The sequence below is a fragment of the Gracilinanus agilis genome, chromosome 4 (assembly GCF_016433145.1).
Source record: "Gracilinanus agilis isolate LMUSP501 chromosome 4, AgileGrace, whole genome shotgun sequence".
NCBI lineage: Eukaryota > Metazoa > Chordata > Mammalia > Didelphimorphia > Didelphidae > Gracilinanus > Gracilinanus agilis.
In genome coordinates this window covers 98394926-98409286 of record NC_058133.1, presented here as the reverse complement: position 1 = coordinate 98409286, position 14361 = coordinate 98394926, and the positions used below count along the sequence as shown (strand labels likewise).

Here is a 14361-nt window from a genome sequence, read left to right as displayed (position 1 = left end):
AGAAGAAAAAATGAACTATATATCAATTGACCTGGAAAAAGATCCATCTGAGACTTTTTGGAATTATTAGACAACCTGAAGACCATGTCAAAAAAATAAAACCTGGACATCATAATACAAGAAATTATCATAGAAAACTGCCCTGTTATTCATGAACAAGAGAACAAAATAGAATATGAAATAATCCACATATCACCTCCAGAAATAAAGCCCCAAATGACAACTCTCAGGAATATTATAGCTGAATTCAAGAATCCCCATAGCAAGGATAAAATACCTCAAGCAACAAGAAAGAAACAATTCAAATACCATGGTGCTACAGTAAGGATTCCACAGGATTTAGCAATCTCAACAATAAAGGATAGGAAGGTTTGAAATATAATTCTAGATGGCAAAAGGTCTAGGTTTACCTCATAGAATCACCTGCCCAGTAAAACTGAGTATATTCTTGCTGGGGGAGGGGATGGTCTTAATAAAATAGAGGATTTCCAAACATTTTTGATGAAAAGACAGAACCTAAACATAAAATTTGACGTCCAAACACAAGACCCAAGAGCAGCCTAAAATAGTAAATAAGGAAGAGAAAATTTAAGGGATCCACTACGATCAAACTATATGTATTTCAAGATGGAAAGCTATATGTGTAATTCTTAAAATTTTAAAAATCATTATTAGAGCAGTTAGTATACATAAATAGGATGTGGGCACAAGCTAATTAGGATGATAAAAAAAACAAAAATCAATGACAAAAGAAAGTACTGCATTGAGAGAAAAGGGAAGGGAAAAGTGGGATGGGTTAAATTTTCTCACTGAAAGAGGTGTGAAAAAATACTACAGAGGGGAGGATGATGATGATGGTGACAGGCAGTGCTTAACCCTTATAATTAGCCCAGAAAGGGAATAACATCCATTATAGAATTGTACAGAATTCTATAGAGAAATGGGAGGGGAATAACACCAAGGGGAGAGAGTATAGAAGGGAGGTAGAAGTAAGGGGTGGTGATCAAAAGCAAACACTTGTGAAGAGTGTTCTAGTGAAAGGAGAAAAGCAGGATCAAAGGGGGGGGAATAAGATAGAAGGGATATACACAGTTGATAATCATAACTGCAGATGTAAATGGGATAAATTTACTAATAAAATGGAAATGGATTACAGAGTGGATTTAAAAACCAGAATCCTACAATGTGTTGTTTACAAGAAACAGTATGTTGTTTATGAGGGTGGGGAGACACAAAGTAAAAGTAAGGGGTGGGAGTAGAATTTATTGTTCATCACCTGAAGAAGAAAAATCAGGAATGGCAATCATAATTTCAGACAAAAGCAAAAATAGATCAAATTAAAAGAGATCAGGAAATAATTTAAATCTTACTAAAAGATACTATAGACAATAAAGTAATATATTATTCAATATAAGGATAATATTAAAAATAAGTCTTGTTATATTAGTTTAGAGATAAGTAGAGAAGCTGGTTTGAGAAAGAATTGGAGTTTCAAACAGATGAGTCAGTGTCAATTTCAATTCTAAAGGTTTTTCTGTGACAGTTTCTCTCTCTGGGAGTGGTAGTTAGTCTCTGGCAGTTCACAGAGTCATATACATAGACTGTCTCTGGAGACTTGGAGGAGGTGATTTCTTTTCTCTCTCTCTCTGTCCATCTGTCTCTGTCTGTCTCTGTCTGTCTGTCTCTCTCTTTCTCTGTCTCTCTCTGTCTCTCTCTCTCTCTTTCTCTCTCTCTCTCTCAAGTAAAGGTGGGAAATACCTGAAGAAGCTTAATGTTTTCTTTTTCCAACTTGGGAAACATTATTGACTATTTATTACTGTTTTATAGATTGTTTTAACTTTGAAAAGACCATAGAAAACCCTGGTTTTTGGTTTGGACTCTTAAGTCTACTAAGGTTCAGAGTCCTAACTTGGTTCTTGTTGAGACTCAACCAGCTAGCCTTTGTTATTATTATAATTTGGAGGTGAAGTTAAGAATTACAAGGATAATAGTATTAATTTATTTAGAATAGTAAAAATTTGGGTTAGTCAGATCAGGAAGGATCAGTGTAACTATGGACACAGGAGAAGCAGTTCCTTGCGGAACCAGGAAATTTTATTTGTATGAAGTTAGAATCCCTTAGAGTTAGAAATCCTTTTTATCCTTATATATTTCAATAGATATTTTATTTTTCTTAGCGAGTCTCTTTAGCGTTCTTGTGCCTGGCCCTGAAGAGAAGTTCACTTATGAGCTTCACTTCACTTGTTAGTATAGCAAGCAGTGTATTAAAATCAGTTTATAACCCATAATCAATTAATTTACCACTTATTTTTACACTAAACATATATGCATCAAATAGTATAGCCTCCAGATTTTTAAAGGAGAAATTAAATTAAATGAGTTTGAGAAGGAAATAGACAGTAAACCTATTCTATTTGGGGACCTGAACCTTCCCTCTTTGAAATCTAGATAAGTTGAAACAAGAAATAAGCAAGAAAGAAGTGAAGGAAGTAAATGAAATTTTAGAAAGGTTAGAACTAATCGATCTCTGGAGTTTCAGGAGTTTATGACCTCTACACAAAAGTTGGCTATGTATTGGACCATAAAAACTTCACAACCAAATGCTGAAAAGCAGAAATAATAACTGCATTCTTTTCAGATCATAATGCAATAAAATTATAATCAATAAGGGTCTTTACAAAGACAAATAAAAATTAATTAGAAATTAATAATCTAATTCTAAAAAAGGAATGGGTCAAAGAACAAAGTATAGAAGTAATAATTTCACAAAGAAGAATGACAATGAGATGACATTTCCAAATTTATGAGATACAAAAGCATTACTTAGAGCATTATTTATATTTCTGAACACTTACATCAGTAAAATAAAGAAATAGAAGATCAACAAATTGGGCATACAACTAAAAAACTGGAAAAAGAACAAATTATAAATCCCCAATTAATAATTAAATTGGAAATCCTGAAAATTAAAGGAGAAATTAATACAATTCAAAATAAGATAATCATTAAACTACTAAATAATGTTAGAAGTTGGTTTTATTTTTAAAAATAGAGCATTGGTTAATTCATTTGAAAAAAGGAAAGAAGAAAATCAGATAATCAGCATCAAATATGAGAAGGTTGAATTTACCACCAATGAAGAGGAAATTAAAGTAGACATTAGGAGCTATTTTTCTCAATTATATGCCAATAAATTCCTTCAATTTCTTTTTCTTCTCTCTTACATAAGAGAAGAAAAAGAAATTGAAGGAAATAAAGTAGGAGATGAGGAAACCAAACTATCACTCTTTGCAGATGATATAATGGCATACTTAGAGAATCTTTGAAAATCAACTACAAAGCTGGTTGAAATAATAACTTTAGTAAAGTTTCAGAATACAAAATAAATTCACATAAATTATCAGCAGTTCTTTATATTACCAACCAAGTTCATCAGCCCAAGATTGAAAGAGAAACTCTATTAAAAATAACTCTAGACAGTATAAAATACCTGGGAATCTACCTGCCAAGACAAATCCAGGAATTATATGAACACAATTACAAAACACTTTTCACACAAAGTCAGATCTAAACAACTGGAAAAGTATTAATTGCTCATGGGCAGGCTGAGCAAATATAATAAAAATCAGTTTTTCCTCAATTAATTTATTCAGTATCATACCAATTAAGCTACCAAATAATTATTTTATAGACCTAGAAAAAGTAAAATTCATCTGAAAGAAAAAAGGTCAAAAATATCAAGGGAATTAATGGAAAAATATGTAGGAAGATGGCCTTCCAGTATCAAATCTCAAATATAAAGCCGTAATAATCAAAATAGCCTGTGCTGGCTGAAATAGAGAGGTAAGTGAATGGAATAGGTTAGATACTCAAATGTACAAGGACAAATGACCTTAGCAACCTAGGGTTAGATAAACCCAAAGACCTCAGGGGGAAAAATATAACAAATTTCTCTGATAAAGGTCTAATTTCTCAAAGTATAAAGAAGTCAAATTTATAAGAAGATAAGCCATTCCCCAGTTGACAAATAGTCAAAGGATATGTATGAATAGGCAATTTTCAGATGTGGAGGCAAGGGATGGAATTCTTGGAGGGGGCACAGAATCTGGGAAGAAGGGGTGACCAAATGACATTTGGGAAGAGCAGAGACTTCTGGGAAGTGGGAACCAAAGAAAGTTTCTTTGGGGTCAAGAGCTCGTGGAGGGGAGACGTAGGGAATGAGCTTTTTGCCACCTGAAGACATCTTTGAGGTTCCTGACCTATAAAGAAGACCTGTTGCCTTAGATTCAATATAACCAACTAAATAGATATATAGACAATAGAATTAGCGGGAAAGGGCAGGTAAAGCTCTGGATTGATACAGACTCAGTCTCTCCAGGGTGAAGACCTGGGAAAAGGATCAGTCTTAGGGTTACCAGGACCCACTATGCTCCACCTTTATCCTACACCCATTTCCTTTAATCCTGTTATTTACAGTAAATACAAGAAAAGGTCAGATTGCATTAAGCTTCCTTTGGGAGACTGTTAGAGGAGGGAGCATTGCAGCAAAGACAGGCTATGTTCTATCTTTTAAGCCTGACCACCTGTGGTGAAGTGGGGGAAGCTTCTGTGAACCCCGGTTCACAACAACATTGATCCAGGTCAACACATACCCCACCTTGTGGGGTGAACTTTCCTCTAGTCCCCCATGGGTGACATGCCCTCCCAGGGTTCCCCAATTTCCAAGGGGACCCTCGTAAAGTCTCACAGTGTTAGGAGTTAATCGTGCGTTAGCAGGGGTTTGCTAAGTAGACACCACCTTGTTCCTACCTATATCTTACTTCTCAGCACCCCCTAATACAATATGAAAACATGTTCTCAATTACCCTTGATTGGATAAATGTGATTAAAACAGTGTTGAGGTGCTACCTCACACCTATCAGGTTGGTCAGTGTGATAATAAAGAAAAATTATAAATGTAGGAAGGGATGTGGCAAAATTGGGACACTAATGCATTGTTAGTGGAGTTGTGAACTGATCCAACTATTCTGGAGAGCATTTTAGAGCTGTACCCAAAGAGTCATCAAACTACGCATACCCTTTGATCCTGTAATACCTCTGCTGGGTCTGTATCCCGGAGAAACCATAAAAAAGGGGATAGTACCTATTTGTACAAAGATATTTATTGCAGCATTTTTTATGATAGCTAAGAGTTGGAAGTTTAGGGGATGTCCTTCAGTTGGGGAATGTCTGAACAAATTGTGCTATATGTTCACGATGGAACACTTTTTTGCTATATGAGATGACATGCAAGATGAATTCAGAAAAAGCTAGAAAGATCTGTATGAACTGATGCAGAACAAAATAAGGAGAAACAGGAGAACGTACATATTCTATTGTACATACTAACAGCAATATTGTAGGATTATCAACTGTGAAAATTTGGGTAACTCTTGGCAATGCAATGACCTGGGACAATTCCAAAGGTCTTATATGAGAGGGAATACTATCCGCCTCCAGAGAAAGAACTATTAAATCAGATGGATGTCGGCCAAAACATACTATCTTTCATTTTGGGCTTTTGGTTTTATATGAATGTGCTCTATGATAGTGTGTTTTGCATGATAATACACGTATGGCCCAGATCAAATTGCTTACCATCTCTGAATCAGGGAAGGGAAGGACAATTTGGATTTTATAATTTTGGAAAATGTATGTTGAAAATTATTATTACATGTAATTGGGTAATAAAAATATCTTTAAATTTAGAAAATATGGCTTTGTTTTCTTAAGTTAGATTAGTTCCTTGTATTATGGTAGTTAATCTTAATTTAAAAAAATTAATATAATGGAATGCAATTTAATAATTAAGAAAATTTGACATGTAATAGAATATTGCTTAAAAACTAAGGTAGTAGTAATACAACATGAAACTAATTTATTGAAACCAATGTATTTTATTATTGGGAAGATAATGGTTTTGTTGGAATTGAATATTATATTCATTCATTAATTTTATATATGTATTCATTGAGTTTTAGATCTCAGCAAATGTCTTAAATAAGGTTTACATTATTTTCTGATTGCATTCTGAATTTTCAGTTCTTTCTATATACATATTTTTAATGATTTTTTTTTCAGCTACCTTCCCTGGTTTGAGGTATACTACAAGCTTTTAAATACTCTAGCAGATTATTTGGCTAAGGAACTGGTAAGCAATACTTTTTTGGGGGGGTGATGTTTAAAGTAAAGTTTTATATTTGCAGTATTAACCTCTCTACTTGAATGTAGAAAAAGGAAAACTTACTCCCTTTTACTGTCATTTCTAGTAAGAGAGAATTTAGAGATGAATTGTATTGACACAAGAGTAGCCTAATATTGCTTTACTTCTTTTTCTTTGTCCCGCCTCCCCACCCCCAAAGAAAAACTGCTTGCAGCACTTAATTTAAGAAACATAAAAATGAAATTTTATTTTCATGAGCAGTTCAAAATTCTATAATTTAATGAAACAAAAGATATGCCTTACCTTTATCTCATTAATATTTAAAATTACCATTTATTGAATTGTTAGGGCTTTATATAGCCTCATCTTCTCAGATTAAAATACCTGAAGATAAAGATCTTTTCTGACATTTAGCAAAATGTAAAATTTTGATGGACTATTTTAACACAGACCAGTTTAATTATCGATTATGTTGCAAGATATGCCTAGAAATAAGCAATCTGAAGAATTTTCTCTTTTCAGTTGCTCTTTTTTTGCAGAGGCACAAAATAGTTAACTTTTGATTGTTTTGCCTTGATTTGATTCTTGAATTTCAAATCCTCTCTTCTGAAATGATGAGCTTTTAACTATTGCCCTTGAATGGCAGATGGCAACTTTTGGAACTTCAGACCATCTTTACTATTTTCCATAGTACATGGATATGAAAATCATTTGGGTGCAGCCATTGTGTGTCTTTGGGGAGGTAACTTGATTGACTAAGGAAGGGTAAATTGATGCAGATTGTAATTAGCAGATCAGAGCTCCTATTCTGACCAGTAGTGGTATAATACCCTTACTCATGAATAAGTTCCTGTCCTTTTTGCCAGGATGAGATCTCAGATCTGAAAACTCAGAATTAAAAATAAACAAGTAAGGGGGCAGCTGGGAAGCTCAGTGGATTGAGAGTCAGGCCTAGAGATGGGAGGTCACCCAGCTGTGTGACCCTGGGCAAGTCACTTTACCTCCATTGCCCACCCTTACCACTCTTCCACCTATGAGCCAATACATAGAAGTTAAGGGCTTCAAAAATAAACAAACAAACAAAAAAACAAACAAATATATAAGATAGCTGGATTTTTTTTTCTCCCTTACCTCATCCCATTTTAAATAATACATAGAGTAATGCAGTAAGATAATAATTATGTTCTGGGACCTCATTTCCCATATTTAGTAATTTAAGGAACTAATTATATAAATAGTTATGTGCATTTCAGGGAACAAAACTACGAGAGTTTGATTTTTAGAAATTCATAAATATATAAAATGGTTGGCCAGTTAAAAATCTTTAGATGATAATATCATTATTCTTAGTCTCCTCTGAGCCACTTATCTGCCTCCAGAGTGCATAATAACAGAAATCAAAAGTCATCTCTATTTGACTTTGTATTTACTTGTTTTTTTGGAAATAGAATAATAGTTATTATTGAACTAATATTAAACTTAGTTTGAATTATCTAACCACAAACTAATTGCAGATGTGAATTTTGATATTTCAAGGGATATTAAGTATCCTACCTTAAATTTTCCATAGATAAATTAATTATTGTTTTATGCCCTCACTGATAATTGAGATATGACAATATTTGACTTTCTTTATCAAGAATTTATTATACATTTATTTTTTATTTAGTAAACATATAATTTAGTAATAAACATATAATTTAGTAAACATATAAATTTTCTCAGTTTTTCAGCCCTAAAATTCTTAGTTACTGAGAAAATACCAGCCTGCATTATTACAAAGAATTTCCTCACCTGGAAGTTATTCATGGTTTTGAAATTATAGGGATAAAGTATGTGTGTATTTTAAGTTAAGGTCCAATTTACTAGTGAAATGACTGAAGGTTAAAGTACATGTTGGTATAGTGTTTGTTAAAAATCTAGATCTTTACTATGTGACTTTAAAACACATTTGATATACTTTAATATTGTGAAATTCAAAGTGGCATCATTAATCAACAAATTTTTATGCTGGTGTTCAAGACATTCATGCTGCTAAGAAAATCCTCAGAAACAAAATGTATCAATAGTTACATGAACATTTTAGAAAACCCATAAAATGGAATTTAGAATTATATTTCCTTCATTGTCTCATAAGGTCTATTTTTGTCAACTTACATATGAAAACAGTTACTCATATAAATTCTAAATGATTTAATTATATTCCTTAATTTCACATTTACAAATTAATAGTTGCCCAAATATGTCATACTATGAAGTTGATAAGTTCAGTATCTGAAATGTTAATATGTTTAACACATTTCTATTTAGTTTTATTTGTTGAAGTATGCATCTTTTTTTTTTCTGAAGTTGCTTTTATATCCTGAAACATATCCTTTATTTCATGGTTAGCAATAATATAAATTAGTAAATCTTATTAAGAAAATTGGCTCTCCTTACCTTTAAGATAAAAAAAATTTTAATCATATTAAAATGAAACAAACCCCTAATTTTTTAACATATGTAAATACAAACATTAATATATACTAGTAATTTAGATATCATTGTGAAAAGAAATATAGCAAGAAATTCATGCAAATTATGCACCATCTTCTGTAATACTCTATAGACTCATTGAGTGGTTAAACAGAAAATACCTTGCTTGTAAATTAAGTTTCTCAGGTGTGATCAGTATCATAAATTCATATTTTTTCTAGGATCACCTTTTAAGAACCATTTTAGTTAACTTGTCAAGTGAAAACATATCCTCTGTTGCTAGAAGCAACCTAATATGGTAGAAACAGAGGGTATAGGAAAGCATATCTAGAGAGTTGAAAGGAAGTGGATTAAAAGTGTCTGATAATATGTCACTTAATATGTCTAAAGCACAATTTTTGGATCTGTAAAATAGGAATAATAATGCCTATTATACTGCTTTGCAGGATCACAAATGAGGTGTAGAGTATATAAAGCTTTATCCAATATTAAATTATAATGTATTAATAATACTAATAAAATGGGTTTCCTCATCTTTAAAATGTAAAAATTATATTTTTTACTACTTAGCTCCCTGTTTTGTGAAGGAAGTTTTTTGCAAATATAAAGTCCTAGAGAAATGTGTACAGTTTTTGTTAGTTTAGCTTCTTTAAGTGTTCCTTTTGCACTCTCCCAAATATCTAACACATCTTTGCCTTTTTAATTATGCAGTGTCTGAAAGAAAATTTAAAAATAAAAATAGCAAAGTAAAAAGAATTCCCATTATAGAAGTTGTATACATTTATGCTGGCTTTATGCGTGCTTATTCATGTATATATTGTAATTATATGAATTATATTACTCTTTAATAGATATTCATAGAAAATAAAATATTTTATCTCTGGGCTAAAGTATCAGACAATAGTAGCCATTATTGAGGAAAGAACCTTTCTGAATAATTTCTACTTGTATATTTTAGCATAGTATGGATTTCAGTGTGGATAATCACACATAAATATTAAAATATTTATTTTCTTTTAAAAAACCAATTTCTTCATGAGGAAAATGTAAGTTTAGATTTATGAATACAAATCTACCTCTTATTTTTGGGAGGTATCGTCTATTACAATTATATACTTTTCAAAGTAAAGAAAATTAAATTTTGTCAGAGGAAAGCTTTATGTTAAATATTGCTACTGCCATTTCCAAGAAACAGGCATTTCCACAAGTAAAGTTTATCTTATTTGGAATCATATGTTGTCTCTTTTAAATGTTATCTGTAGGAAACAGTTATAAGAAAATATGCAGAGAAATTGTGAATTAGAAATAAATGAAATAAGTATTTTCATCAAATTATATGTGCTCACAATTGTTCTTTATAAGTCATTTTGTTGAAAAAAAATCCATTAATTTGCAGTGTTACAAATTCATAAAATGAACATGTCTCTTTTTCCCTCTTCAGGAAAATGAGTTGAATGATATGCTAAAATCACTGTACAGCCAACCTGTACCAAAGGCAAATACTCCTGTTAGTCTGAATGTGGTAAGTATTATTGTAATTTTATAATTCTTATAACTCATTATAACTTCTTTCTTTCCAACTCTTCCTAAGTCTCACTACTCTTAAGGCTACATTTCTAGTCACTGTGCCCCTCCCTACTTTCCCAGGAATAGCTTCATTATTGCCTTTAGAATAAAATGCAAAGACCTCTGTTTTACATTGAAGAGCTCTTTATAATTCTGTTCTGACTGAGAGCATGTTACTTCCCATCACACACTCTAAGCAGTAGCCAAATTGGCCAACATAATGTTTACAGAACATTTTATTACCTGCTTTTGTGCTTTTTCAAAGGCTTGCACTCTTTCCCCTCCTCCCCTTTCTGGAATCCTCTTTTCTTTTCCCTCTTCATTTCATGGTACCTCTGACACTTTTCAAGACACAGTTCAAGTTCTCTCTAGCTTTCAAGATACTCTTTTCCTAATTTCCTTGGGGACTTTCATTCCTGTCCAATCATTGTATATATTATTTATTTACTTATCTATTAAAATATTGTATGGGGTCAGCTAGTTGGCAAAGTGGATAGAGCACCAGGCCTGGCTCTATTTGAAAAGCTCATCTGAGTCTGAAAAGCTCATCTGAGTTCAAATCTGGCCTGTGTAACCCTGAGTAAGTCACTTGATGCTGTTTGCCTCAGAGGTTTCTTTATCTGTAAAATGAGACTTAGAAGGAAAAGGTAAACCTTTCCAGTATCTTTGACAGGAAAATCCCAAATGGGGTCATGTAGAGTCAGATATGACTGAATAGTAAAAGAAAAAAAAATGTATCCTGGAAGGAGAATGCAAATCATAACCCTGCTGTGCAGCATAACTTTTTTTTTTACTTTCATGTTTTCTCATAAATTTTCTATAAAGAATCTCCAAGTTTTCTGGAGGTATATCTCTAATTTTTCAAAATATCTTTGAGGTATTAGCATATGCCTTAAACTTCTTATAAGTTATCTCTCTTTTTCTACCTTACTTGTTCACTCTTTATCCTTTCATATATGTCCCTTATTTTTTGTTTTACTACATTTCTTTTATATATTATTATTATTATTGATAACATACTATATCCTATTTATATCTCCCATGTATTTTTATGTTCCTCTTTGGGTTCTTTATGATTTCAAATCTTTCAAAATAATTGTATTTTATGAATTATAACTATACTTTTTAGAAGTACACTGATCAATTCAATCAGTTACTTATATAATTGTATACTATATAGCATGGGAAATATATTTTTAATTGTTTTTCCAATTGATGATTTTTCAGAGTTTTTGCAGAGTCCTAAAACTTCTTGCTTTCAATGCAATGTCATCTGAGAATAAAGAGCATTTGAAGAATTTTGATTCCATTAGATATCAGGACATCTTTAATGATACTAAACATGTTAGGTGAACAACTTTGTAGTTAATGTCAATATTCATTGGATCATCATATAATTATTTGATATTCTATTTGCTTTAAAGTCTTAAATGATTTCAGCGTATGCATGAGAGATACTTTAAGGTTAAATTTTGTGTGAATAAAATACATTCTTAAGTTCACCAGGCTATTAACTTGATTTCTTCTTTTTTATGTGTTTATTCAGGTCCCAAAACTTACTGACTTCTTCTTAGGGACTTTAGCAATTGAGTTTTATTACTCTAGATTATATTATGTTAAGTATAGAATCAATCAATCAGCAAGCATTTATTAAATAATATGTTATAGGCACTGCTAGGAGGTGGAGATAAGAATTAAAAAAATGAAATAATCTCCATTCTTAAGGAGATTATATTCTATAATGAGAGACAGTACATAGGTGAATTTATAAATAGTAAATATACACATAATAAATTTAGGAGTAATATAAGAAAGTAAAGGAGATTACATTTCAACCTACAGGCATTAAGTAGCCCCTGGAATTTATTGAGTAGGAATGACATGGTCAGATTTATGCTTAAAATTTGTTGGCTATGTGGCAGAATTCATTGAAGAGAGGAAAGCCTTGAGGCAAGAAGTCCTATTTTAAAATAATCATTGTAATCTAGACAAAAAGGTGATGAAGGTTTACCTGTTATGTGCTAACTTTTTGAGTTGAAAAAATAGATTAGATGGGAAAGGTGTTGTAGAGATTGAAATGTTAAAAACCAGTAACTAGTTAGATATGTGGTGTGAGGTTAATACCATATTTCTGTACCTTGAAACCTGGAAGAATATTGTTAGTTTTTAAAAATTAATTTAGAATATTTTCCATGGTGACATGATTCATGTTCTTTCCCTCTGTTCCTCCCTCCCTGCTCCCGTAGCCAACAACAAGCAATTCCACTGGATTTTTCATGTATCTTTGTCCAAAGCTATTTCTATATCATTACTATTTGCAATAGAGTGAACATTTAAAGTTAACATCCCCAATCATATCCCCATTGAACTATGTGATCAATCATGTTTTTCTTCTGCGTTTCTACTCCCACAGTTTTTTTTTTGTTTTTTTTGGATGAGGATAGTGTTCCTTCTCATAAGTACCTCAGGATTGTTCTGGATTGCATTGATTCTGCATTATAGAAGAATATTGTTGCTTTCAATAAAAAATAGGTTGTGGTAGCAAAAGTTTGGAAAGTGAGGGGTTGTCTATCAATTGGGGAATGGCTGTATAAGCCATGGTATATGATAGTTATGAAATAATATTTTACTATAAAAATGTGGACCAAGATAATTTCAGTAAATCTAGAAAGATTTACATGTACTGATGCAAAGTGAAATGAGCAGAACCCAAGGAACATTATATATTGTGACAGCAGTATTTTTTGATGAACAACAGTGAATGACCTAGTTATTCTCAGCAATGCAGTGATCCAAGACAATCCCAGAGACTCCTGATGAAAAATGTCATCTGCCCTCCTAGAAATAACTAATAGTTTCAATGCACACTGAAAAAGACTATCATTTTTTCTTTTTTTTTAAAGTTTGAGATTTCCACAAAATGACCAGTATGAAAAATGTTTTACATGATTAGACATGCAAAATCTATATCAGATTGCTTATTATCTCATGAAGGCAGAAGGGATGGAAGGGAGTGAGTAAGGGACAGAAGAAGGGAGAGAATTTTGAATTCAAAACTTATAAAAATTGAATATTAAAAATTGTTTTATATGTAATAGGGGAAAATAATTTTTAAAAGAGTAAATATATAGTTAAATTATGAAGAATTCATTAAACATTATGTGTATGCAATAAAAAAAATTGGGACATTTGGTTAAAGACGGAGTCAAAATGTGGTAATTCCATTAGCCTTGCTGTTGAGGATAGGACACTAAAAATGCCAGCAAACCTTTTCCTTTTCATGTTTCTATTTTTTCTCATCACTTTTTCTAAAAATATTCTTAATATAATCAAGCTTTAATTGATTTAAATGCCTGCATATTTTAAAACTATGAAAAAGCTTTGTAATTAACATGAATTTAATAATGAAAGTTAGATTTACTTTGGTTTATAAAATAGTTAGCATTTTATGTGAGCCAAATTTCGATAAATGTGACATATGTGAGCTAGTTTAGGGCTCTAACGTAACACAACATAGCTTGCACTTTATTTTCGTTGCCTGTGGATGTAATATGCTTCTATGTATCATAATACTAGTAGTTGTGCTAATTGTTTTAAAGAGAGCCCATGTCAAACTGGATAAAATGAAGAATTCTTCATATTGAAACACTGCCAGCCCAAAAAATAAGAGGCTTATTACATCATGATTTCCAAAGGATTACTTTTTAAAATTAAGAAAAACTATAAAAATTCAACTGGTTGGAACGAATGATCAAGGATATCCAGGGAAATCAATGAAAAAATTTATGACTGAAGACATCTTATCAATACTGGATCTCAAGCTATACTAGAAAGTGGAAATCATGAAAACAATCTCGTATTAGATAAGAAATAGAATGGTTGACCATTCTTTTTTTTTTTACTTGACAAAACATTTATTGAACATGGAATTAATAAATATATGAAACTGAAAACCTTTTTTAAGATATTCAGTTTCTCAAGTTCAGAACATTTATTTAACAAGGACATATCACAAACTGTTAAACATTTTAACAAATTATGACTTATGACCAAATGCATTGTACACAAATATATATCATTTTTCTTTAAATCTTGCCATTTTTCTATTAAAAAATTTA

General features: G+C 31.6%; 1 protein-coding gene across 1 annotated transcript in view; it reads left to right on the top strand.

The window, feature by feature from the left end:
• DENND1B (DENN domain containing 1B) overlaps window positions 1–14361 on the top strand; it is a 355643-nt gene that overhangs the window by 173123 nt on the left and 168159 nt on the right. The window contains exons 6-7 of the mRNA XM_044674913.1: window positions 6121–6190; window positions 10119–10199. Of these exons, the coding sequence (XP_044530848.1) occupies window positions 6121–6190; window positions 10119–10199 (151 nt within the window). The remainder of the gene's footprint in view (window positions 1–6120; window positions 6191–10118; window positions 10200–14361) is intronic.